The 24,940-nt window shown below is 42.0% G+C and overlaps 1 protein-coding gene across 1 annotated transcript; it reads right to left on the minus strand.

Moving 5' to 3' along the window:
* Window positions 1–2,326: 2,326 nt before the first annotated feature.
* tm7sf3 (transmembrane 7 superfamily member 3) lies at window positions 2,327–23,972 on the minus strand. Its single transcript, XM_083999199.1, has 12 exons — window positions 23,720–23,972; window positions 16,869–17,023; window positions 12,726–12,876; window positions 12,389–12,509; window positions 9,504–9,675; window positions 8,131–8,308; window positions 7,948–8,034; window positions 5,996–6,076; window positions 5,748–5,900; window positions 5,559–5,659; window positions 4,696–4,858; window positions 2,327–4,612 (listed from the first exon to the last, which is right to left on the minus strand). Exons 1-12 carry the CDS (start codon window positions 23,799–23,801, stop codon window positions 4,359–4,361), a joined length of 1,698 nt encoding a protein of 565 aa, XP_083855325.1. The 5' UTR covers window positions 23,802–23,972; the 3' UTR covers window positions 2,327–4,358.
* Window positions 23,973–24,940: the final 968 nt, after the last annotated feature.

Consider the following 24,940-nt stretch of genomic DNA (forward strand, 5'->3'; position numbering starts at 1 on the left):
TTGTATTCACATACTGATGTTCACTATTGTGTATTGTCCCCTTCAAATAAATAATGCCTGGGTGCAGTAGTAGAACTTGAAGTAAGATGTGTAAAGTGTGTCATGTTCCTCAGCGCTTCCTCAGATATCATAAATGAATTTGTATTTGTGAACTGGCAAACCGAATGTTCTTTCTTATCCTTGGCCTATGACCAGTGAAAAGATAACAAGTTGTAAGTTTTCCCACAAACTATGTGTTGTGTTGATATCCTGCTAGCTTTTAATTATGTTAATGTTTCAAGGTCGAAATGAATGAAGTCTTGTTGTGCACTACAGAGCACATGTTATAAAACGGTAATTCAATTAGGTAAAAACAAAAAAAATCTTTGCAATTTTTTTTTAACCACCCAAACACCTAATTTACATTTAAAAAAATCAAAATCAAAACACTATCAAAACACTTTTTTCTCCAGGTCTCAGGAAGGAGTAGACACTGTAGACACTAAAGTTATTGTACCAAGATGTAAACATGTCAGAATATTTTAACATGGGAGGTTCTAAAGACTGAGCACAATTTGATTGACACCTCCCGCATTCACAGAGATAATTTGATAAATATTTTTAAATCACAAAGGTGCAGCGCAGACATTTTTCACAAACACACAATTTATTCATCTTCCATTTTGTGTTGGATTTCCTGTTGCTGTGCTCCTCCCCCCACCTGACAGGTGTGTCCTATCAGGATGCTGATGAGTGATGAGTCTCCATGGTTACTGCACAGGTGAGCTGATGATCTTGGCAGAAGAGCAGCGTCGCTCAAACACATTTTGGAGGAAATGAAGCAGAAACAAAAGGTGTGTGTGTGTGTGTTTTCACACTGGGGAGAAAGCAACTACTTTTCTTAGGTGTATATTTAATTTAACAAGTTTGGTGTGATGTTGATATGTTCACATTTAAATTATAATCACAATCATTTCTGTCATCATCTGTGACTCCTTTATCTCAGTGTAAAACACCATAGGCCATATCTAATTCAATAAAACATCTTTCCTTCTACAATGATGGTTTAATAATTAATATTCTACTGTGATTAAAATAACAGCATCATCTCTAGGAGTGATATCATTATAATAGTCAGACAGACCATAATAACTCAGATGCATCATTACAGTTGAGTGCAGTGACTTACAGTTTTTCTCAGTTGGTTTGGCTCATTTCTTGAAACACATGAAGTAACTTCTATTCAATGTTTACGGCATCATATACTGTAATATGAACACATAAGCAAAAACAAAGGACAATTCTATGTAGCCTACCAGTGCTGTAAATAAATATATGGTATTCATGGTATTATGTTCTTGACTAATTTTGACAATTGAACAGACTATTGTGCATGTGATGACTTCTGACATGTTTTGGAGAGAACAACCATCAGACTGAGAATCAATCAGTTTAGATCAACAAGATCTATTCACTTGGAAATGTGCTAACTGCAGGCTATCTGTACTGCAAAGATGTACTGAGACATTTGCAATTTGACAAAATGAATTCAATTCTGTTGTGAACAATAGCCAAGTGGTTTGGAGGTTTGTCCATGTTGTTTTGAGAATGTAATTTCTGTTTCAAGAAATGAGCCAAACAAATGGAGAACAACAGTGTTCAGGCCTGTACAGCTGCTTGTTGCACTGTGCTTCCCTCTAGTGGTTCTAATGAACCGCTGCAGCAGTGGGACTTTGTGTCCTGGGACCTTGACAAGGAAATGGATCAAATAAGTTGTGTTGTACTCGACACCACTTCCTGCTTGTGATTTGTAGAGTTTGAAACTTCCTCACATGTTGTTGTTGTTTTATAACTTTTCTTTTTTCATTGTGTCAGTGTGTGTCAGAGGCTCCTCAGTCTGACTTCCTGCTGCTGGTTAACTCATTAGTTAACTGAGCCCATTTATTATAATGAGACAAACTGGACTCCAACCTCCACAGGAAGAGCAGAGTCTATACAGCAGAGTCAACACGTTTAAAATGTTTCACTCTGGAATGGTGCGTTCAGGTTCATGACGCTGCCACCACCATGTTTCACACTGGGATGGTGTGTTCAGGTTCATGTGCAGGCCTACATAGAGTTTTGCTTGAGGCCAAAAAGTTCTATTTTGGTCTTTGATTTGTAATAAATCTTCAACACCATGTATCATTTTCCTTCCACTTGACAATTATGCACTACTTTGTGTTGGTCTATCACATAAAATCCCAATAAAATACATTTAAGTTTGTGGTTCTAAAGTCCAAGGGGTATGAATACTATGAATAAGGCACTGTTTGAGTATGTTCAGTCAGAATAAAACCAAGATTGGTGAGTTTTTCCCTGTAGGCATTTATTAAATATCAAAACATGTTAAATTACAAATGATGATCGACTTCTTTTTGCAAAAGACACGTCTGCAAATAGTTTTGGATGTTGGCTTTTTTTTTCTTTCTCTACAATCACGAGAGCAGAGAGTGGAGCTGTGCAGCTGAAGAAAACACCGAGCGCTTCACTCACTGTGTCTGTGCATGGTGGGCTAAAAGCTGAGCGTGAAACCCTGAGATCTGTCTTGGCACACAGGTGAGAGTCACACATCAACACATCGATACATCAATCAGCATCTTAACACCGAGGAGGAAAAATTAAATATTAAAATCCAGTGTGCAAAGTACAAGAGGACTGAGGGGGGCAGCAGAGAGCAGGAGTTAAACACAGAGACAAAAGCAGTTCTTTTCTTCTGTTGTGTGAAGATAACAAAGTGTAAAAAAGTGCGTCACTCTTTTCATTCACTGTCAGTTTGTGACCTGCATGACCTTGTTGCAACCACCTGCTGATCCTCGCACGTCAAAGTGACAGCTGAGGTTGTCTGACGTGAGGTTGTGTGAGGGACTGATCTGTGGTCAGTGTGTGAGAGAAGCTCAGCAGCCATGTCAGAAAGGGGCTACATTAATTATCAATTAATTAATAAGTATTTGACTTATTTTTAATTTTTTTTTACCACTTGTTCAGTCATCACACAGATCTTTGCTGTGGAACTAAATGTGTTAACCACTGATACTTTGTATCCTACACAAAAGTGTTGAGCTTATCTACTGAAGTTGAAGTGGATGTTTTATTTTGAAAGTTGAAAAACAGTTTGCAAATTATAGTTCTTGTGATGCTGGCTTCTCTCTGTGGACAGTTTTAAACTGCTTTGAACTGATTTTTGGGGATGTACTCCCTTTGCTGCTGCTCCTGCTGTTTCCTGGTCATAACTCACGCAACCATCACTTTATGAGACAAACGGACATTCAGAGCTCAATCATGAGATACCCACAAACCTCATCTTCATCATCTACATGATCTCAAACAGGTTTATTAAAAGTGTGTAGTTTAAAAACTCTGGTGTGGTTTCCTGTTGACTTCCAATATTTAGTTGCAGTCCTTAAAGGGATAGTTCAACATTTTGGCAAATTGGCCTATTGCCATAATCCCTATAGTCGTAGGAGTAGGTTCATTACCTTTAATTGTTGGTGCAAGCTGTTTTTAGATCGGCGGGGCAGAGACGTGAACTGCTCAGCTAACGCAACAGAGGCGCATGGTATTTCCACGTTTCCCTCATCAAACTAAATACACAATCCAACAACTCCAAAAACACTCTCATGGACATGTTGTGACCTGCACGTTCACCACGCTATGAATTAATAACGTATAAATATGTAACATTACGTCACATGAAGCAAATACTCAGAACTACTTTTGCTTTTGAAATCACTCCACCCAGAAACCGTTTCTGAAATGTAGTTCCTGCTGCATTTGTCTCGAAAACAACTGTCTCGTAATGTTACGTTATTATTTCATAGCGTGGTGAATGTGCAGGTCACAACTTGTCCACCAGAGTGTTTTGGAGTTGTTGGATTGTGTATTTGATGAGTTTGATGAGGGAAAGGTGAGAGTACCATGCGTCTCTGTTGCGTTAGTTGGGCAGCTCACATCTCTGCCCCGCCGATCTAAAAACTGCTTGCACTGACAATTAAAGGTAATGAACCTACTGCTAAAGCTTTAGGGATTATGAAAAGAGGCCAATTTGCCAAAATGTTGAACTATCCCTTTAAAAACTGATGTTGAAGCATGAGTCCAACTCGCTGTGTGAATCTTTAGTAGGTTGTGACTTTAGTGCAAACACACAGACACGAAGCATCGACGGCTGCGGCAACATGAGGACAAGTGTTTGTTCCTGTGGTCCAGATAAAAAGCCTCAGTGAAGTGTTGATCCCTGTGTGGTCAGAGCATCCTCCCTCTGCGCCGAGCCTCCTCAGCTCACACAGCATCACTGTCAGTGTGAGGCTCCAGTGGACGGAGGCCACGAGGCCGCCGGAGGCTCACAGCAGCAGAGGCGTGTGTTCTCCTGCCGGCTCCATGCGCTTGGTGAGCTGCCGCGCTCGGGCCAGCAGGCGGTTGGGCAACGGGGGGAAGTGGTGGCTCGGGTCCAGGACGTTGGTGGTCCGTCGCTCGCGCTCCTGCAGCCACATGAGGTACGGACTGGGAGGGAAGAACGGCCGCTCGCGCTCGCGGTACAGCTGCAGGACGATGCCGCAGACGCCCAGCACCACCCACACCGTGATCATGACGTAGTCTGGGGGGAAAGGGGGGACGAGACATGTTGGTTGGCGTCGCAGAGTTCAATATTAAGACGTGTGAGCGGAGCGAGGGACTCACCGATGGTTTGGAACGGTACGTCGGTGAAGGCAGCGCTGAAGTTGTTGTTGAGGAAGCGCTTGAGGATGTTGAGGGTGATGTAGGACAGGCTGGTGTAGATGTAGGCGTTGACGGCCAGGATCACAGCGTACGCTCCCACCACACCACATGTGGTGATGTTACCCTGGAAACACAAACATCTGCACATCACCACACAACACACTGCTGCACTTTCAAAATGACGCAACATCTTCTATTACAGGGGTTCCCAAACACCGGGCCCTGGACCGGGACCTGGCCGTGGATCATTTGGTACTGAGCCGCAGAGAGAGAATGAAAAAATATCTAATCGTCTGTTTGTCTAATTTACACTTCCGGTCGTTTTATTTTGGAAATTTGCCACAGCGTAGCTCTGAGCAGCTCGCGGCTCTGCTTCGCCGTTCTAAAAATAGCTTGCACCGACAAATAAAGGTAATGAACCTACTCCTAAAACTATAGGGATTATTTGCCAAAATGTTGAACTATCCCTTTAAAGCTCTGCTTCACCGTTCTAAAAATAGCTTGCACCAACAATAGGCTTTATGCACAGCTCCACTACTTCCTGAACTTTAGCCAGCTCCTTTATTTCCTGTCTTACAGGAGCTGGCTAAAGTTCAGGAAGTAGTGGAGCTGTGCATAAAGCCAATTAAAGGCAACAAGCCTACTGCTAAGACTATAGGAATTATGGCAATAGGCCAGTTTGCCAAAATGTTGAATTATCCCTTTAACTTGCTTAATGTGTGATTACTTTAGCCTCCTTACTTTAACAAACTCCTCTGCTTCTTTTTTATTTCTTTATCTGTAAAGTAGAGATGAGGCTTGGTGTCAGTGTGTGTGTGTGTTACCTCTCTGGGCCAGCGCACAAAGAAGAGCGGGACGATGATCATGATGGAGCAGAACGTCACCCAGAAAACCACATCTGAGCGCCTGAACACGTCCAAGTCGCCTGGAGGAGGATCAGCACCACACAGGGTCACAAACAACAACAACAACAACAACAACAAACAGACAAACTGTGGCGTGTGTGTTCGTACCGAGGGGGGTGAAGAGGACGGTGGAGGCGATGAGGAAGCCCAGCATGAGGCCGACCACCACCACACAGGCCATGACCGACCCGAAGCGCCACCAGCTCATCACCAGGATGACTCCGCCCACCACGCCGATCACCGCCGACACGGCCAGGCGAACTGTGGAGGGACAGAGACGGACAGAGTCAGGGGGGGACGTCGGGTCTGGAGGCAAAGCTGCAGCGGATCACTGACACAGAGAGGAGGGGACTCACTGTCGTAGCTCAGCTCCGTCGTCCTGGTGATCAGCACAAAGAAGAAGAACGCTGCGAAGCTGAATCCCATGCAGAACAGCTCTGTGACAGAGAGAGGGACAGAGGAGGAGAAGGAGAGAGGAGACAGAGGGGACAGAGGAGACAGAGAGGGACAGAGGAGGAGAAGGAGAGAGGAGACAAAGGAGGAGAAGGGGAGAGGAGACAGAGAGAGAGACAGAGGAGGAGAAGGAGAGAGGAGACAAAGGAGGAGAAGGGGAGAGGAGACAGAGAGAGAGACAGAGGAGGAGAAGGAGAGAGGAGACAGTGAAAAGGACAGAGGAGACAGAGAAGGACACAGAGAGAGGGACAGAGGAGACAGAGAGGGAGGGAGGGAGGGGACAGAGAAGGAGACAGAGAGGGGGACAGAGGAGGAGAAGGAGAGAGGAGACAGAGGAGGAGAAGGGGAGAGGAGACAGAGGAGAAGGAGAAGGAGAGAGGAGACAGCGAGAAGGACAGAGGAGAAGGAGAAGGAGAGAGGAGACAGCGAGAAGGACAGAGGAGAAGGAGAAGGAGAGAGGAGACAGCGAGAAGGACAGAGGAGACAGAGAAGGACACAGAGAGAGGGACAGAGGAAGAGGAGAAGGAGGAGGAGAGAGGAGACAGAGAGAGGGACAGAGGAGGAGAAGGAGAGAGGAGACAGAGGAGGAGAAGGAGAGAGGAGGAGACAGAGACACAGGACGTCAGCACCAGCGTGGCCTCCTCAGACCATCAGGACCCTCAGAGCTGCCGGCTCATCACAGTCATGGGTTTGAGTTTGGAACAAATACATTTGTGCATCACATGCAGAAAGCACATGAGAGCAGCGGCTGCTGCTGCTCAGGGACACAGACCAGAGTGTCTGTTGACCCGTCAGTGAATGAGAGTCCTACTTCTGTTGGACTCATGGCATTAAGCCTCTGCTGATCATGGAGGGAACCATGACTGGAAACCCCACCATTAAAGGGGAATTGCCGTTTTTTTTTTTACAATCTGGACCCTATTTCTAGCATAAAATACGATCATTTACTCACCCAGATAACTTTGGTGTCATTACAAGTCGTTCTGACGACATTAACTCCAGCTGAGAGCCACTTACATATATCCGTATAATGCGAGTCTATAGGGCAGCGGAATGCAGCCTGTAAATAACACATTATCTGCCGCGAAACTCGTTCATTTCACCAATATTTTGTTATGATACGCTAGTGCTATTCCCCTCTGAGTTCGGCGTTAGCTGTTATCAACATCTGTGGTCTGTAGGTTGACCTACTAACCTCTGACCTGGATGATATCATCTATGGACCCGAATGCCGAAGTGGAATGATTATTATCAGAATGAGCCGGGCAACGCTCAGAGTTGATATCATCCTGGTCAGAGGTCAGTAGGTCAACCTACAGACCCCTGATGTTGATAACAGGTAACCCCGGACTCAGAGGGGAATAGCACTAGCTGTATCATAACAAAATATTGGTGAAATGAATGAGTTTCGCGGCAGATAATCGCAATATATGGATATACGCGGCTCTCAGCTGGATCTAATTTCGTCGGAACAACTTGTAATGACACCAAAGTTGTCTGGGTGAGTAAATGATCGTATTTTATGCTAGAAATAAGGTCCAGATTGTAAAAGTAGGGTTAGTAGGGTAGTTACACCAGAACTAGAACCAGGTTCTTTTTGGTGGAACAGGGGTAACAGGTGTTAGAATTGGAACAGACTTTATGGATCTCATATAAGTACATCAAATAAAAAACCTAATATTTAGTGAATCCCACTGACACAGGTCTCATGTTCACCTTTCTCACCTCCAGGTTCAGTGGACATGATGGAACCAGAAACAACACAGAGGAAGAAAAAGGAACAACACAAACAACTACCTGGAACTCAAACCACAAAGATTTCAGTAATAACACAACATGAGGTCACACTACTCACCACATTTGAAGAATCGATGCCCAAAGAAGCAGACAAACAGTCCAGCCAAACCAGTGATGGTGAAAAACACCTTTGTAGAAGCTTTTCCTGGAATTGAACAAATAACAAATGTAAAATGTGTTTGCATGCAGAGAATTCATCCAACACCATCAAAGATGAGATGAGGAGGATGTGGGAGCTCACCCAGCGTTCGACAGCCATCCAGAGTGGAGGCGAAGCTGCAGGCGTAGGTGTGGACGGGGACGTAGGAGGCCGAGGTGTTCAACAGCGGGTCTCTGACGATGACTGAGTAGACGACGCCCTGGCCGGGGATGGAGTTGAACACGGCCATGCTCATGTCTGATGACAGCAGTGTCATGACCTGCAGGGGGGAGGTGAGTGGGCTGCTGTCAGCTTTAAAGTGGACATATTATGGAAATATCATTTTCTGAAGGCTCTTTAACATATATCTGGGTATTTGTCTTGCCCTCTGGTCCCCAAAATGTGAGAATTGACAAAAAGAAGCTGTGATCTGCTCCTGTAACTTTCTTGAAAAGATTAGTAAATTTGACCCACACAAGAAAGGGGAAGTATCTTACTTTTATCAAACCATACAAGAATACACAGATGTTACTACAGGTGTTTTTAAGCAAAATTGGGAGGCTGAACTGGGTGAGGTGATGGATGAGGAGATCTGGGAGGAATGTCTTTAAAGCGTACATAAATGTTAAATTAAGTCCAGATACAATCTGATACAGTTCAAAACAATACATTGATTGTACTATTCCAAAAAAAGATTACACAGGATATTCCCCGAGGTGTCCCCCCCTTGTAGCAGGTATAAAGAGACAGAAGGGTCGTTGACGCACTCTCTTTGGACATGTTGGAAATTGTTTACCTATTGGGAAAGTATATTCACATGTTTCTCTAAAGCCTTTAATAAAAACTGGGAACCAACCCCAGTAGTTGCTGTTTTAGGAGCCATGAGTGTGTAAACTTTGATAAATAAGTATGGAAGTCAGGCTATTGCATATGGTATGGCTGTAGCGAGAAAACTCATTCTACTTATGTGGAAGTCAGATAACGTGCCAACATATGTTATGTGGAAAAGAGAGCTGATTCATGTGTTGCACTTAGAAAGGATACAGTCCTCTAGCAAGAACAAAACACAAATGTTTAACAGAATTTGGAGTCCTGTACTTAAATACCTTGAGATGGATGAACTGAAGGAATAACTGTGTATTCTCTATCCCTGTGTAATTTATTTTATTTCATTGAAATGACACTATCCTAATATGTTTTGAATCTGTGAAGACTCGATGATTCGTGGCTGAGCTGTTTATGAAATACTGTATGTTTGTTTAAATTGAAAAAAAAAAAAAAAAAATCTGTAATATTCAGGCTCCCTAGGTTAAAATCCATGTGGTTGTACCAGCTGTTCCCTTAGTTGTCTGACAATAATGTTTGACCAAAGCATGTCATAGACATGTCTTTAAGACACCTGGGAACTACTTTAATTTGTGGAAAAAAGATTGTGAATGATTTCCCAGCTCAGTGATCATCTCTGTGGTGCCTACATGTTTGCCGTTGTCCATCATGCCCTGGATGTCGGCCACGGCCTGGAAGCCGGTGAACAGGCTGCGCTCTGACAGGTCGTTCTCGGGCAGGAAGTACTGGTAGACGTCGTACTGCAGCCGCCAGCGGGTGTTGGTGCCTGTAGATTCATCACAGGCCGGAGGAGCTTCCCCCCTGAAGGAGACAGAGCACAGGCTCACCGATGTTATCTGAACAGAGAATATTTTGACAGCAGCTGATGGTGGGACAGAGGCAGAGGCTGCCTGGCTTTGGTCAAATGTTTATCATGTCACTGACACATGGAAGAGACAAAGACAAAGACTGAGAGAGTGGGTGAGTGTGAGAAGCAGCACCAGAACTGAAACCTGACGACATTTAGCTCTATTGTAAGTCAGTGGTTTAACCAACGCCTCGAATCAACAGGCGCCTGCACTACTGAATACACGAGTGAGGTGTGATCATCACAACACCACCGCACAGGCACAAGTTAAACAGGCTTTGTGAGACAGTTGACTTTTGTCACAGTACCGAGGTAAACAACCTCATGAAGTCACACTTTCATTACCACTGTTCTGCATGGTACTGTAACTGTACAGAGGAGTTGTTTAGAATTAGTTTCTACTCAGGAAGCATCAAACTGACACAACAACCACATCCAGTGTGTTTTAAATCCTGGATTTCCTTTGTGCAGTGTGTTGTAGGAAAAACTGAATGTCAAATGTAAAAGTTAAAAAATGAATGAGTGTTTGAAAAAAAAAAAAAAAGTACATTTAGATCACTAATTAAAATCAAAAAGTCTGAATTAAATCTGAATTACACAAAGACACTCCTTCCTTAACCCCCCACTGAAGCTTCTCTGGTTAAATGAACTGACATGTTATGTATAATGTCTCATGTTGGAGTCATGGGTTTGTTAAACGGACTCGGAGCTCGTGAGTTAGCTGTTACCTCGGAGCTAAATTAGCTGTTAGCTGCAGCGATGTGGTCCGAGCTCCAGTAGAAAAGTAAAACAACAGGAATAAAGTTTTGAAGCATGACAGACACAGTTACTGTCTGTTTTAAACCTGTTTAACCAGATATGTTGCTGTGGCTGTTTCTTGGCTTTGTGTGGAAAAACATAGCATGGAAACAAGTGCAGAGTCTGTGTTTATGGTCCTGTGTGGCTGATCAAACTGATTAAAGTGACACAGCAGCTTATCAGACACTCAGCTGCATGTTTGATAGAGACATTCCAACTCAAACTAAACTTGTAATAAATCCTACCAACTGTATCGGGCCACATTACTGTAGCTTACAAACTGAGAGTCCACTCAGAGTCTGCTATATGAGGACAGACTTTTCATACATACCACTGTCATGAATATTATAACCACACCAACTATGCAGCAGGTTTAGAGCATGACAGCAGTTTTCTCTGCATTCACAGATCTGTGTGATGAGATTAATTCAGGTTTTCTATTTTTAAGACGTTCCCAAAAAGTTGGAAAATCTATTTCACAGCCACACATCAAACCAGTGTGAAGCTTCTGAGCTGGACATGCACAGGAACACTGATGATGAGCATGTAAAACAAGTCCACTCTGAACCTAGAAAGCTTTTCTGTGAGGAGGAGTCAGTTAAAAGACTAGTATCACTGCATGTGTATATGTTACTGTAAGTTATAGTATTACAATGTCATATAAAATCAGGATAGAGCGAATCAAAAGTCCTATTTAGTATCCACCACACACACCCACATCTGATATCTAGATATCTGATATCTAAAGCACAGTGTGAGGTCATGAAGTGGACTCCTCACCTGAGCCAGTCAGACATGTCAAACAAGAAGCCTCACACACACAGTCAGGTAACAGCAGATAAAGACATTAGTATTGATCTAAGCACGCAGTCAAAAAGTCAATCTGACACAAGGTACAGTACAGTAAGTCTGCTATCCAAAAATTACAACAGAGCCCTGACCTCACAAGACAAGTCATTGAAATCCCTGGATCAGTCCTGGGGCCTGTTATTTGAAACCTATAGCTAAGGGATAGATAAGGGATAAGCCGATTCATCCTGGTCAAGTTACTATGGTGATTTATTCTCTGCAGCTAGCCTGCTCCAGACCTTCTGCTGTCTTTATCTGTGAAGTCAGCAGTCACTCTGATCAGAAATCAATCCATGTTCTTATGTACATATTGGCCTGATTTCTAAACAAACAAAACCTACAATAATCAAAAAACATGAAACATTTACAATATTTATTAGGCTTTTTTTTTTCATAATTAGGCCTATTCATGTGCTTCTCACAGCGCAGCCCTTCCTCTTCATATCTCATCATGCATGACTGACAGTCTTCAAAGACATTGCTCACATGTTAAGATTCCAAAGAAACACAAAAGAGTCAGACAGCTGATACGTCATGCGTCCATCCCCTCGGTTCCAAATGATAATCTCTGATCCAAAACAACAACAACAACAACAACAGCTACTATGATGGAGAAGTGAGAGCTACAAGCAGCCATGCTGAAAGCTTCTCTTCCCCAAAAGCAGATTCAAATAAACACAACCTGACAACAGTGTGTGCAGGTCTCAGACTATCTGCCCTCTGAGAGCTCTGACTGTGACACACACATTCTTGAGAAAACTGAAGCGAGTATTATCAGCCACAGTGGGGGTGGAGGAGAGGAGGGAAGGAGAGGAGGGGGGGGGGGGCTGTGTGTGACAGGGAGCACGAGATCATTTCAAGGCAAATAAAGCGAGTGGTGGTTTGACAGCAGCAGCTAGGAGACGTGAGATGTGCACAGAGTTGCTGCTGCTGCTGCTGCTGCTGCTGCTGCCTACTGCAGACAGGCTTCAACAGGAAGCCGATCAGATAATGCCAGTCGCTCTCTTTGCGTTGCGTTACCTTGCATAACCCAGGTTTGCTGGTGCAAAGCGGATGGTGGTCTCATAGAGGTTGTAGTGAATGTAGACGTTTGGGTCGATGTCCAGGTTGAACTCTGTGTTGCAGGCTCCAGGGACCGGATCTAAAAACAGAGAACACACGCACACGTTTCATCAGAAACCTTGTGTCAGGTCAACAGAAGAAAAATCCCTGCGGTTTTAGTCAAGGTGACTGCTAGTGAGAACAACCGCACACAATCAGTGCTCACGGAGTCTGTATGAGTCAAGTCATGCAGCATCAGCAGTGTGCAACTTCCTCCTTTGACTTCCCACGCCAGACGGTTTGTATGTAGACGTACCGCTGCTGCTGAAGGACAGGATGACCCCGGTGCCCGCCACAGTGTCGCCGTCAGGAGAGGACAGGAACAGGGAGAGTGTGGTCTGGCCCAGCTGCAGAGCTGACAGGAGGCCGGAGTCCACTGCTGTGATGGACAGACCTAGACCTGGCAACTGGAGCACACAGACACAGCAGCCTGTCAGCAGATGCACCAATAATATGTACAAAAAAAAAGATGCAGGACAGAGTCTCTGTGATATGTTGTCGTATGTTGCAGATTTTTTGACATACAGTGACAGAGATAAGAAATAAAAACCTAAAAAGTCTGGGTCTGAGGTCATCATTCTCACTTCCTGACTGACGGTGGATCAGGCCATGAGTCTCTGCACCGCTGAGCGAATCAAGGAGGAAACATCAGAGAGACTCAGGAGGAGTCTGTTGAGGCCAGAACCAGAGACTAGCAGGCGGATCACAACACTTAGCATAGTTTAATTTGTTTATGTTGTTTGTTAAGCTGGAACTGGGAGTGGCTGACACGGTGATCACTGATTATTTCCCTGATCATATGTCTTGTATTATATAAAAACATCACACGACTTGCATTATATAAAAACATCACGGTTTTTAAAACAATTATTATTGTGTTGTTATATAAAAATGATATAATAGAAAAACAACTGTATAAATGTTAACAAGCAAAAAAAAAAACTTGATTCTAAACACCGGCTCTTCAATAGGATTCCTTGGCTTGGTCTTTTCATAGGATAATAATGTAAAACACTAATAACTTTTTCTCTTCAGGTTAAACGTTTCTTTGTATGAAAAAGGTGCAAATGTTGCATTAAATTCAAACACAAACTTTTTACACATTGACCACATCCTGATTGTGGTTCATTCTCAGAAAACAAGTTGGCAAACGAGAACAAGACCGAGGGTTGACACTACAGCGTGTGATTTTGTCATGGTTTTGTTGTTTTCTCACCAGCTGTGTTTCAATCTTTTTATTTTTTAATTTTTTTTTAATTTTTTACTAACATGGTGACCTCATTTGACACACAGATACAAGCTCTTGTATGCTTTGTATGAAATGGGGGCATTTTTCCACAGTTCAGTCTTCAGAGAGGTTTGACAGACAGAGGCTGATTTCCCTGACAAGATCTCAATACAGAGAGTTGTTAAAAATACATCTGTGCCAGTAAACTTGGATGTGGTGTGAAGGTCAGACAGTGATGTTTTGACAGAGATGTCTTCCTCCTCACTGCTGCGTTTTGTTGGTGAACAAAACGCTGACTTGCTGTTGTGTAACGAGCTGGCCAGTGGTGAAGCTCTGTGCCCAGTGACTCTCAGCCCCCCTTCTCATACAATAACTCCATTGTATAGGTCTAATCTTGTTCAGAGTGCTGAAGTGGGTAGTGACACACTATTCAATGTGGTGTTCACTGAATTTAACTAGTATACCACAGAAGTAGAGCTGCTTCAGACTGTTACAGTCAAAGATAGGAAGGTTTTACAGCTTAGTTCTGCTCATTAGTCACCAACAGGAAACAGGAACAACAGTGATTCAACATGCTCATTATTATAAACATACTGTAGAGTGTATCATATGGTCTAATGATGCTAGATGTCTATGTGTAGTGTGATTAGAAAGCAGCTCTAGGTTCTAATTGATACAGTCAACACACAGAAACTCAGCCTTAAAACCAGCCGTCAGGATTTCCTGTGACGTTGTGATGTCACAAGGCAGTCACCACTATCAGCCAACAGCAAGCTCCGCCCACCTGGACCCACCATCCAACCTTGAAGAATCTGGTTTGTAAGAAGGTTTAAACTGAAATCTACTACTACTTTTTTTCAGAAATTCCTCAGCCTATCAGAAGACAGGCTGTTACTAGAGCTCCAGAGAGAGGCCTGAGAGAGGACGTCACGTGGTTTTTGATTCTTAAAACCACAAATATACTTATCTTTTCATAGGTGTCTATTAGAATAAATAACATGAAAAAGGATCTTGTGCTTGAGTGAGAGTGAGCAAAATAGAAAAGAAAAAGGAAACCTGTAAATTTAAGATAACATCATAAAGGAAACTAAAGTCAGCAGTGTGTGTGTCCTCTCTCACCATGAATTTCCTTTTTTAGATTTGGGTGTTTTGCTATCAGATCTGCTCCATGTCAGAATCTGACACTTGTTTGCGTCACGGTCTCTTCTCTGTCATGGTGAGACAAGTCTTCAATCACATGGATTTGTTTTCGTTTCTCTTGTTTTCTTCTGTTTTCATCAAAAGGAAAAACAGAGCTAAACTAAATTAAGCCCAAATGCCACCGTGCCGGTCTGACCCCACACTGAGCCGTCCCCCTGAGACTTCTGGGACCGAGTCCAGAAAGGTTTTCCCTCAGGGCCGCCCCGTCTGCGGCTCATGACCGGGGGACTGTACATCAGCTGACTGCCCCTTCTCTCCGTGGGTCAGACGACCCTGCTCACAAAGCCTCATTCATTAATCAGTAGTAGAACTAACTCCCTGCTCATAAACTCCGAGGCATACTTTCAATTTCACACTTTAGTTTTTCTGTTTCACTCTGCCACACCACAAACAAAAAACACTCATTAAAGTAATTTGTCATTTCATTTTACCAATTAACAGGAAATTATACATACAACCCATCCCATATCCCAGAGCTTCATCTCAAATCTTCATCTCTACCCTCCCTGCTTTCACTCACTTACATTGTAATTTCATGCTCAGTGCAATCCTGAAAGCATGAAGAACATCTCAGCTGGTAAAAAGCGGCTGATATCTTCATTGTCATCACAGCTCAAGAGAAGTTTATCTACAGACTCTCAGTTCACCACAGAAACCTACCAAGCCACTGGAAAAACAAACTGCCCATAGAAATGAGTTCTTCATTAGAAGAGGAACTATGACCAGGATGCCACACTATCTCATTTTACTATGGGGCCCATGTGTGTGTATAAAAGTGTGTGGAAGTCTTTTACTCATCATGTTTGTATTAAAGCTCCATACAGTATAAATGCAGATGTTTGTATTAAAGCTCCATACAGTATAAATGCAGATGTTTGTATTAAAGCTCCATACAGTATAAAGGTAGATGTTTGTATTAAAGCTCCATACAGTATAAAGGTAGATGTTTGTATTAAAGCTCCATACAGTATAAAGGCAGATGTCCATGTGTAGTGTGATTATAAAGCAGCTCTGGGTTCTGTATTAATACTGTGAATACTGTGGAGCCTCATTCCACAGAGAAATGCACACAGCCTGTATTCAGAAACTGAGCCTTAAAACCAGCCGTTAGGACTTCCTGTGACTTTGTGATGTCACAACAAAGCAGTTACTGTCAACAGCAATGCCTAAGTCCCGTCCACCTGTACCCTTCATCCAACCCTCCAGATTTGGTTTCTTGGGGTGTTTTATCTGAAATCTACAAAATTTTTATTGGATCACTCAGAAAATAGTAGGGCTGCCCCCGACCAAAGATTTTCTTGGTCGTCATTTATAGCGATTAGTCGAATAATCAAAAAACAGCAGTGACACATGCTTTCACGCCAGAGTCTCCAAACCAATTCGTCTGTAACAACATTGGAAAAAGTCGCTTTTGAAAAAAAAAAAAAAAATTAGGGGCCTGCCATACTGTGTAACCACAACAACAACAAAAAACTGACAGGGAGTGAGTGTCACGGCTTCCTGTATCTGGCCCTTCAAATTAAAAGCCCTATAGCCTTTCATATACCAGTAGGCTACAGTTCAGTCATATTGATTTTGACTTAATTTTGACAAGACACGGCTCCAAATGTTTGTTTGTTTTTTCCTGCAACCAATCGACCAATGAAATCTTGGTCGGCTAATGATTTTTTGGTCGACCAGTGCTTGGTTGACTATTTGGGAGCAGCCCTAGAAAATAGTCAGCCAATCAGAAGAGAGGACGACAGCCTCCTCCCTTCTAATCACTCAGTGAAGCTACAACCAGCAGCTGGTTAGATTAACTTTATCCATGTTTTCTGTTTATAGCAGCTACTTCATAGTGTGTGTTTATACAGTATCTCTTCCAGATCTGCCAGGCCATGATCGGCCATGATTCGTGTGTTTGGGTTCACCACATCCAGCCTGATACTGGCTGGTTAAAGCTCTGAAACCAGTAACACAACGCTTTCTCACCTTGGTATAAGAGAGGGTGGCGTTGCGGTGCTGCGTGTGAAACTGCAGAGTGATGAAACTGATCTCCGGGGCGATCCTGGACACCACGGCCTGCACGGTCTCGTTCTGGGAGACGCTCACGTTCTGGAAAGTTCCCGGCAGGAAAACCACCCGGTCTGTGGCAGAGGGAAAAATCAGATTTATTTTCAGAAATCACATTACTGCTGGAGATTGATCACCATGTGTGGCACACCAACCACGCCACTGCGCTGTCCCCAGACAACCTGGCCTACATCATGTCTGTTCATTTACCAGAATTATCATAAGACAGAAATAAACTGCAGATGTTTATACACCAGGACATGGTAGATTAAATTATTTTAATTTTCCTATGCAAACATTCGTGCTGCCCTCTGTTACCAATGAAAAAAGCTCATCTCTAATATTTACGACCTCAGCCAGACTTCAGTTCATTCAGAAATGTACTGTTGGGAGAGAGATCTTATTCCCCTGCTGCTTGTAGCTTCACTTCACTTGCTGCCTGTAGCTTTTAGAATAAAGCTGAAATCCTTTCACTTGTTTTTACAGCTCTTAATGTGTTTTTTTTGAATACACACAATTTTGTTGTTTATTTTAAGTGCGCAGCTTTTATAAAATATGCTCTTAAACTAGGGAACAACGTACCGAGAGCTATGAGAGATTATATCATTTAATCATCTGTCTTTCTTTTGAACAACATCCCTTGAATAAAAAAAAACCATTTTATTTCATATTATACATTATAAAGACTAACCGCAAAACAGGGGGGTAGAGGAGCAAGGCAAATGTGAAAGATTATTTTTTCAGTTATCATTTCTCTCCCTCACATGAGCACTGTCCGACCATCGCTCAGCCTGTGGATGCTCATAAATATTGAATTAAAGGAATTAAGTTTGTTTTGGTGACAGCAGGCGGGCGGTGGAGTGAATTCAGCAGAGTCACAAACAGCAGCTTGCACTGTTGGTGCTGGGCCAAGTGGGCGACCTCAAACCAGGTCAGCAGTGCCACAGATGTGTCTTACACAAAAAGGATGAATGAAGAAGTACGAACACAGTCTGTGTCGACCAATGAAGCTGTATTTAGAAATACTGATATTGCTCCATAAACAACCACATTTTTGTAAAGATTAATATGTATTGTCATAATATTTATGGCCTAAAGCACTTTAGAATCAGTGTACAGTATTGAAGATAATGTATTGTATTGTATAGGGGTGTGCCAAAAAATCAATTCACATAAGAATTGCAATTCTCATTTACGATTCAGAATCGATATAAAATGTCCCAAAATCGATTTTAAAAAATAATAAAATGAAACAAATCTGCTGGCTGTCGGCCTCCATTTCCTTCGAATTTAAAAGGCAGCATGTTTAACTGCACTATTTGTTTTAAGAAAGAGGCACTTTTAATTTTGTTACTTAAGCAATATGTGATATTGCTTTTATGCAACCGTTTCAACAATTCCATCTAAGCATGGATAAATGTTTAAAACTCAATAAAATAAATGTGAAAAAGACACTTTAGTCATTCTGTCTTGCAAAGCAGGCTGGAGTAGATCATGAGGATCATTTAGACTGAAGTAGAAATCATTATGAATCAAATTGTTTTAAATCGATTTTGAATCGAATCGTAGCCCAAAAAAATCAGAATTGAATCGAATCGAATCGTGAGACAGTAAAAGATTCCCACCCCTAGTATTGTAATATTCAATCAGTAACAGTAATGTGAATCTTTCTGCTTACGTCAATGCAGATTTTTTTTTTCATACATTCTTCTTTATTTCAAATAATACTGAAATAATCATTTAACTACAGATGAACTGCCTCTTGTCTATCTGCGGTGCTGATCAGCTGCGTAACACCATGACCACTTCACTGATCCAACATGTAGATGTGACGAGCCTGTGCAGCTCTTGACACTGGGAATAATGATAATTCAATCATCAGCGTCATTCTGTCTGTCTGTCAGGGGAATACCGCGCATTTCATGGAGGCAAGACTTGAACAATGTGAATGCAATTTTAACAGCATACTGGGCAATCACACTGTTATGCAGAATACATCATCTAGTTCCCACCCCCATCACTGTGGAGTCCCACAGCCCAGCTGTTATCACTGAGACTGAACTTTCCTCGCTGTTTATCAGTCAGTGATCACTGATTGATGCGGCTGTTTGTTGATGCGGCTGTTTGTTGTCTTCATCAGTAAAGAATGCAGCCCACAACTTGCGCAACATGACCTATAACCATTTTTACTTCAGCAACTTCCTGTGACTTTTAGTGTCACAGAACTGTGGTTTAGAACTCATTTTAAGACTATTCACAGACCTACATATTAATGCTGTTCTGCTTGGATCATGTGTATGGTCTTATTGCATTTGAGACGCATCTTTGTCCCCCGAACCCAAGCAAGAATGTCAAGTATTACAGCTAATGCACTAATACACTAGATTTGTTTGTGGGGACACGTGCAACTTTACTCCGAGACTGTGTTTGCCGGTCAGAGTCCAGCAGCCCAGGTCTGAGTCTGACCTGCTGCTGCCTTCATTTCTCTCACACACCTAAACCAGTGGGCAACACATCAACCAGAGGGCGGCATATTTAAGAACTACCAGCGAGTCAGTTTTTCTCTGTGTGACCAGTTTTATTCCTGCAGTAAATCCCACATGTCAGAGTGCAGGTTTTTGAGAATTTCTTTTGTTCCAGTCCATTGTAGCATGGTGCTGTTTCAAAGGCTTTTCCACCCTGACAAAAAAGAAGTTTGAGTAAGAGCAGAAACGGATGACTTACTGAATACTTATTTCAGCACTTTCAGCATTGCGATTATTTAAACATTTTAATGATATGAGAATATGAGTAATTTCTTCTTCTTTTTTGGGGGGGTCTGTACTACTTTTTCTGATATGCAAAAAACATTACTGTGAATATATGGGCAGATACTGTGATTTCAGAGTGAATAGTCATTTTTTTGTTTTTAGTTTCCACTTAAAAATATACAAAATTGATGGTGTGATTTTTGTTGGGTCTTGCACCAGACAAAAATGTCCCCTCTGAGAATCATTCATATGTCAGTCAAGACACCTGTGGTGCTAACAGTGAACAACAATGTTGTGACAAATTGAAACTTTTTTTTCTTGCAATTTGGACATTGTATTTGACTATTTTCGTAATTTCAGTCACACTGTGATTAATTGTACAGCCCTAGTCTGTACCAAACAAGAGTTCCTTCACATCTGAAGAATATTATTTTTTATTTCCCCCACAAATGCAACATTTCTACAATACTGATGAATACTGATGACTGGTATAATTATTGTACCTTACACTGTCCATCTGTTGTGAAACTATACAGCAGTGACGGTGGAACAACAAACCTGCCTGTTTCATCATCTAATCTAGACGTTGTTGATATTCAGTTGTCTTTATCTACCTCTATTGATTTCCATTTAAACTACCAGAGCCAACTCTTCTTTCTCTCACAATCACACTTGCTTACATCACACACCATTTGCTTAGCTCCACATGACTCAAACATGTGGGTGTTTTTTTGTTTTTTGTTTGTTTCTGTTCAACTTCTGCGAGATTATTCGCATTTTCAATGAAAACCCTGTTTTATGATACTGTATCATATGTGACAGAACTACGTAGCCTATGAATTCAAATGATGTATTTCACACCTCAGCAGAGGTGGCAAGTAACTAAGTACAAATACTTCGTTACTGTACTTAAGTAGATTTTTCAGGTATCTGTACTTTACTTGAGTATTTATTTTTCCGACGACTTTTTACTTTTACTCCCTACATTTATACGCAAAAATATGTACTTTCTACTCCTTACATTGTAAAAACAGACTCGTTACTTTTTTTTTTTTGACACAACGTAAAAGCACCGGTAAAATACGTGACGAACTAGAGAGGGAAAGAGGGAGGAGGGAGGGAGGGGGGGCGGTAGAAAGAGAACCGAGTTACCAACTTGTATACTGCAACATGGAGACAGCAGCATGGAGTAAGGAAGCGATGGTGGTCGGACTATCTGACGGGGGGGGTTGAACACTGTACAATCAGCGCATTTACCGTTTACGAGGGGCAAAAGCAACCTGTCCATGTGCCCGTGTCTGTGTGTACGTGCGCGCGTGTGCGTGTGTGTGGGCGTACTTGTACGTGGGTGCGACCGCACGCGAGAGAGACGGCAGGTGGACTGACTGGCAGAGATGAGAGGTGATGAAACGCTGTTTAAAAATTATTATTATTATTATTTAGTGAGAGTCTGTGGCGGCCCAAACGTTGGGAACCACTGTCTCTGGTCAGTTCAATCTTGATTATTCTGTTTGAACTTTTTTTGTTTAACAAAATTATCAAATGATGTAGGTTTCATTAACGGCAAAAATTCATTTTTACTTTTACTTTGAAAGTACATTTCAGAGCCTGTACTTTCTTACTTTTACTTGAGTAAAGGAGTTGAATCAGTACTTCTACTTTTACCAGAGTAATTTTTTACACATGTATCTGTACTTCTACTTAAGTACAGAATATCCTCCTGAGAACCAGAGAAAAAAAGTGTCTTACAATTTCTTTTTTTTTTTGATTTCCTATCTGTTTGGCCCTAAAAAAACACCTTACAATTTTATTTTTTTTAAATATATTTTTAATTTTAATTTTACAGCATGTCCACTGTAGAGGACAACAGGACGATTTCCGTGTGAAAATACAACTAAATTTAGATAACTATAATAATATAATTATAGTAGTGTAATAGTGATATTAACCCAAGAATACATTTAATTAGATAAAAAATACTAACCCACACACCTCCAGCTGCTTCTTGCTAATGCAGAAGCCCTAACAAGTCGATTACCGAATGCAGTTGAAAAGTGAGGAGTCACAATTAGTTCCAAAAATGCACACACACTTTGCTGACTGTGACAGTATTAGCAACTCAACCTGTTCATTTCCCTGTCAATACCTGCTAGTGTTATGTTGAGAAAACAGAGGACACACTGGTTTAGTGTTAGGCTAATGTGGCCATGTTTAGTTTTTTCTTGAGCTCACCACAACCTGGTAGGCCTGCTATGGCAGCCTCGCCAAAAGTCAAAGTAAAAACAACAGGGTCCATACTATAACCAAGTGAACTAACTAATTAACTAACCCAAATACTGTACTAACTGAGAAGCATATCTAACTTAAACACTTAAACTACTTACTTAAACACAACAACATCTAGTTATTGTTAGAAACAGATAGGGAAGACAGATAATAACATTGATGCATTTGGTAATCGACTTGTCAGGGATTCTGCATCAGTAGGAAGAAGCTGGAGGAGAGTGGGTGAGTTGTGTTTTTGTTTCTTTTCAATAGAAATCAGTCAAACCTAGCAGGTGTTTGATGCCTTGTGTTATGGGATGGGACCCTGTTTGTACTGTTGATGTAGTTTGGTGCTGTTCTGAGCATTATTTGTGGCTATCAGTGGCTTTTTCAATGGCGTTGGCTCGTGGCTCCATAGACAGCAGTGTTTTTCTATCTGTCTGTGCTGAAGTCACTACAACTAGAGAAGTTTGCAGTCTGAAAACTTGATCTCTGGAGGGGGAGTTCTACTGGGTCTGATGGTGCATTAGACCATGGGTTAAACTTGTGCCGGAATATCCCTTTGATGCCGTAATTTAATTCCAGTGTCATGGATGTGATCTGACTCCCTACTGACCAACCTCATAAGCATATTTTGTTTGGCAATTTGCAAATAACAATAGTGACACATAGTACAGCAATAATCTAACAGATTTAAATACATTAACCTGAAACAAAAACAAAACAAAACATAGCCTACAAGTTGGTCTGGCCAACAGTGCATGACGACTTCCCTGCTCCCTTTCTGGCTCTGAGTCTGTCTCATCAGATTCTCCTACAACTTCTTCCTCTCCTTCTTCATCACCATCTTTCCCTTATCATAGGCTGATTCTCATCCCCATCCCTTTCCTCATCTGACAGCTCCAAATCTGAATCTCTCTCTATTATCTACTAGAATCCCCTCTGCTTCACTTCTTTCTCCTACAACGATGTGCAGTCATTAAATACATTAAAATGGTCCTGGTGTCCACTACAGTTGACATTCATAAAAGGACTGTTATTTCAAAACAGAAATTATGAAACTGTTTTCAGATGTGATAATATTGTGATTGACATGTTAATAAACAAGAATATATATAACTATCATGGTGAAAATAGCAATAGATAACAAATATTTGTGTTACCCCTCCTCTCTCCATGAAATGTGTGTTTTGGTATGGCGGCCATCTTGATAGAGAAAAAAAGTAAAGTTCCCACCATGCAAACCCATCACATGACACATCATTGGAAAGCCCAGGATGTCCTCTACAGAATACTATAGGGCTTGATAGGGTAACTCCAAATACTTAAGGAAGATACAGGTGAACAAAAGGTCCACCACAGAGGACATACATGCATGGGCCGGGTCTCAGGAGGATATGAGTACTTTTGCCACCTCTGCACCTCAGGTTGTAAATGATGACGACTGTCACACATCTTCTAACACTACATCTACACTATCACTGTTTGTGACTACAGAAGGGTGATAGATGTTGACATGTATAAAGTCATATTTAAGCTAGCTGCTGCTGCTGCTGCTGTGACAAGTCGACTGACTCCTGAGATTTACAGAAATGTACAGGTCTCTACTCTCCAACAGTGACATTTACCCTTCCTTTCCTATACAATTATCTCATGTGGAGCCCTCGTTGAGCAGCTTTAAAGTCTGAAAAAGATAAATAAAGTTGCGGCTGTGAAAGCAGACAGTGTATTAAAAAGCTAGCTCCAGCGACTCACTTTCCTCCTGAGCTTGAACTTCACTCAGCGAGCGGAGAAGCAGCAGCAGCGGCAGCAGCGGAGACCAGATCCACCGAGACATTTTCCTCCGCTTCGTTGTGTTTGTCGACAGTAGAGCCGGGTCAGTCTGCCGCTCACTGGAACCATTGGGAACCGCTCGGTCTCCGGTGCTCGGACAGAAGTTGCTGCGGACGCTGAAGCGACATGCTTGACTGGACTGAGCAGACCCACGGCCGCAGCGCTGCCCTCCTCCCTCTCTCTGCCGCTCTCACTGGACTGGATGCTGCTGCCGCGAGAATCTCGCCGCAAGTCTCGCGATAGCTTCCGCTCCCGCTCCACCCTCCAAGATTGTTTGAGTTTTCTTTCGTTTTGTTTTGCTTTTTTCTTAGGCTATTGCACAAATAGTACAGTACAAACATTCATGGCATACGTTTCTTAACAACTCAATAAAGGAGCAGGTGCATATGAGAACCCAGGGAAAGAAAAAAAACATACACATATGTGTATGAAATTAATAAGATAAATAAACAAAGGCCAGGGCTTCTTTTGTAAATAATTTATCAATAATAAACAGTTTAATGGCATTTTTCACTTTCCATTAGATTGAGGGCATTTATGAAATGAAGGAATTCGTTATAAAACATGTAAAACCTAGGAGTTGATTTTAGAAGTGTATTTAAAATTGATCTAGGATGAGAAGGTCATCTTCCATATTGTCTGTGACAACATCCTCATGACATCATGCCTCACTGAAGGGCAACGACTGAATGTGATTGGACCATGGATCTATTATAAGATGTGATAATAAAAGCACAGATTTCCCAGCAGCCTCTTGCTTTGTTTTTATGTTTGGTACAACTGGGAGATCGTCTTTGTAATGACATGCTTCATTGGCAAACTGCATTATAAACTCCCCACAGCCTCTCAATGATCCCTGTGGATCATGGAAATATTGTCAGAGTGAGATGTATATATAACCAATCACAACACCAAGGTCATTTATTTAAAGCAGTGAGAATGCTGCCAGAGTATTAGTCACATTTGGATTAAATGTTGATTTTATTTTAAGTCCCATACATTATATTTTATATTTCTGGTGGTAGGGTTATGGTTAAGTTTCAGAATACAGACTGTGTGCAGTGTGCACTTCTCAGTGGACTGGGCATAAAAATTCATGAGTTAATTATTTCTATAGGACCTTGACCTGCTTTATGATTACAA

This window comes from Trachurus trachurus, assembly GCF_905171665.1.
Source record: "Trachurus trachurus genome assembly, chromosome: 23".
In the NCBI taxonomy this organism is placed as follows: Eukaryota; Metazoa; Chordata; class Actinopteri; order Carangiformes; family Carangidae; genus Trachurus; species Trachurus trachurus.

Bases quoted from the DNA above. Each gene is read 5' to 3' on its own strand.
- tm7sf3 (XM_083999199.1), bottom strand. From the start codon at position 23,801: ATGTCTCGGTGGATCTGGTCTCCGCTGCTGCCGCTGCTGCTGCTTCTC. The intron at 4,859-5,558 runs GTAACACACACA...TTGTGTTTCCAG, and splicing joins TTGTGCGCTGGCCCAGAGAG to GGTAACATCACCACATGTGG. The intron at 4,613-4,695 runs GTGAGTCCCTCG...CTTTCCCCCCAG, and splicing joins CGTACCGTTCCAAACCATCG to ACTACGTCATGATCACGGTG.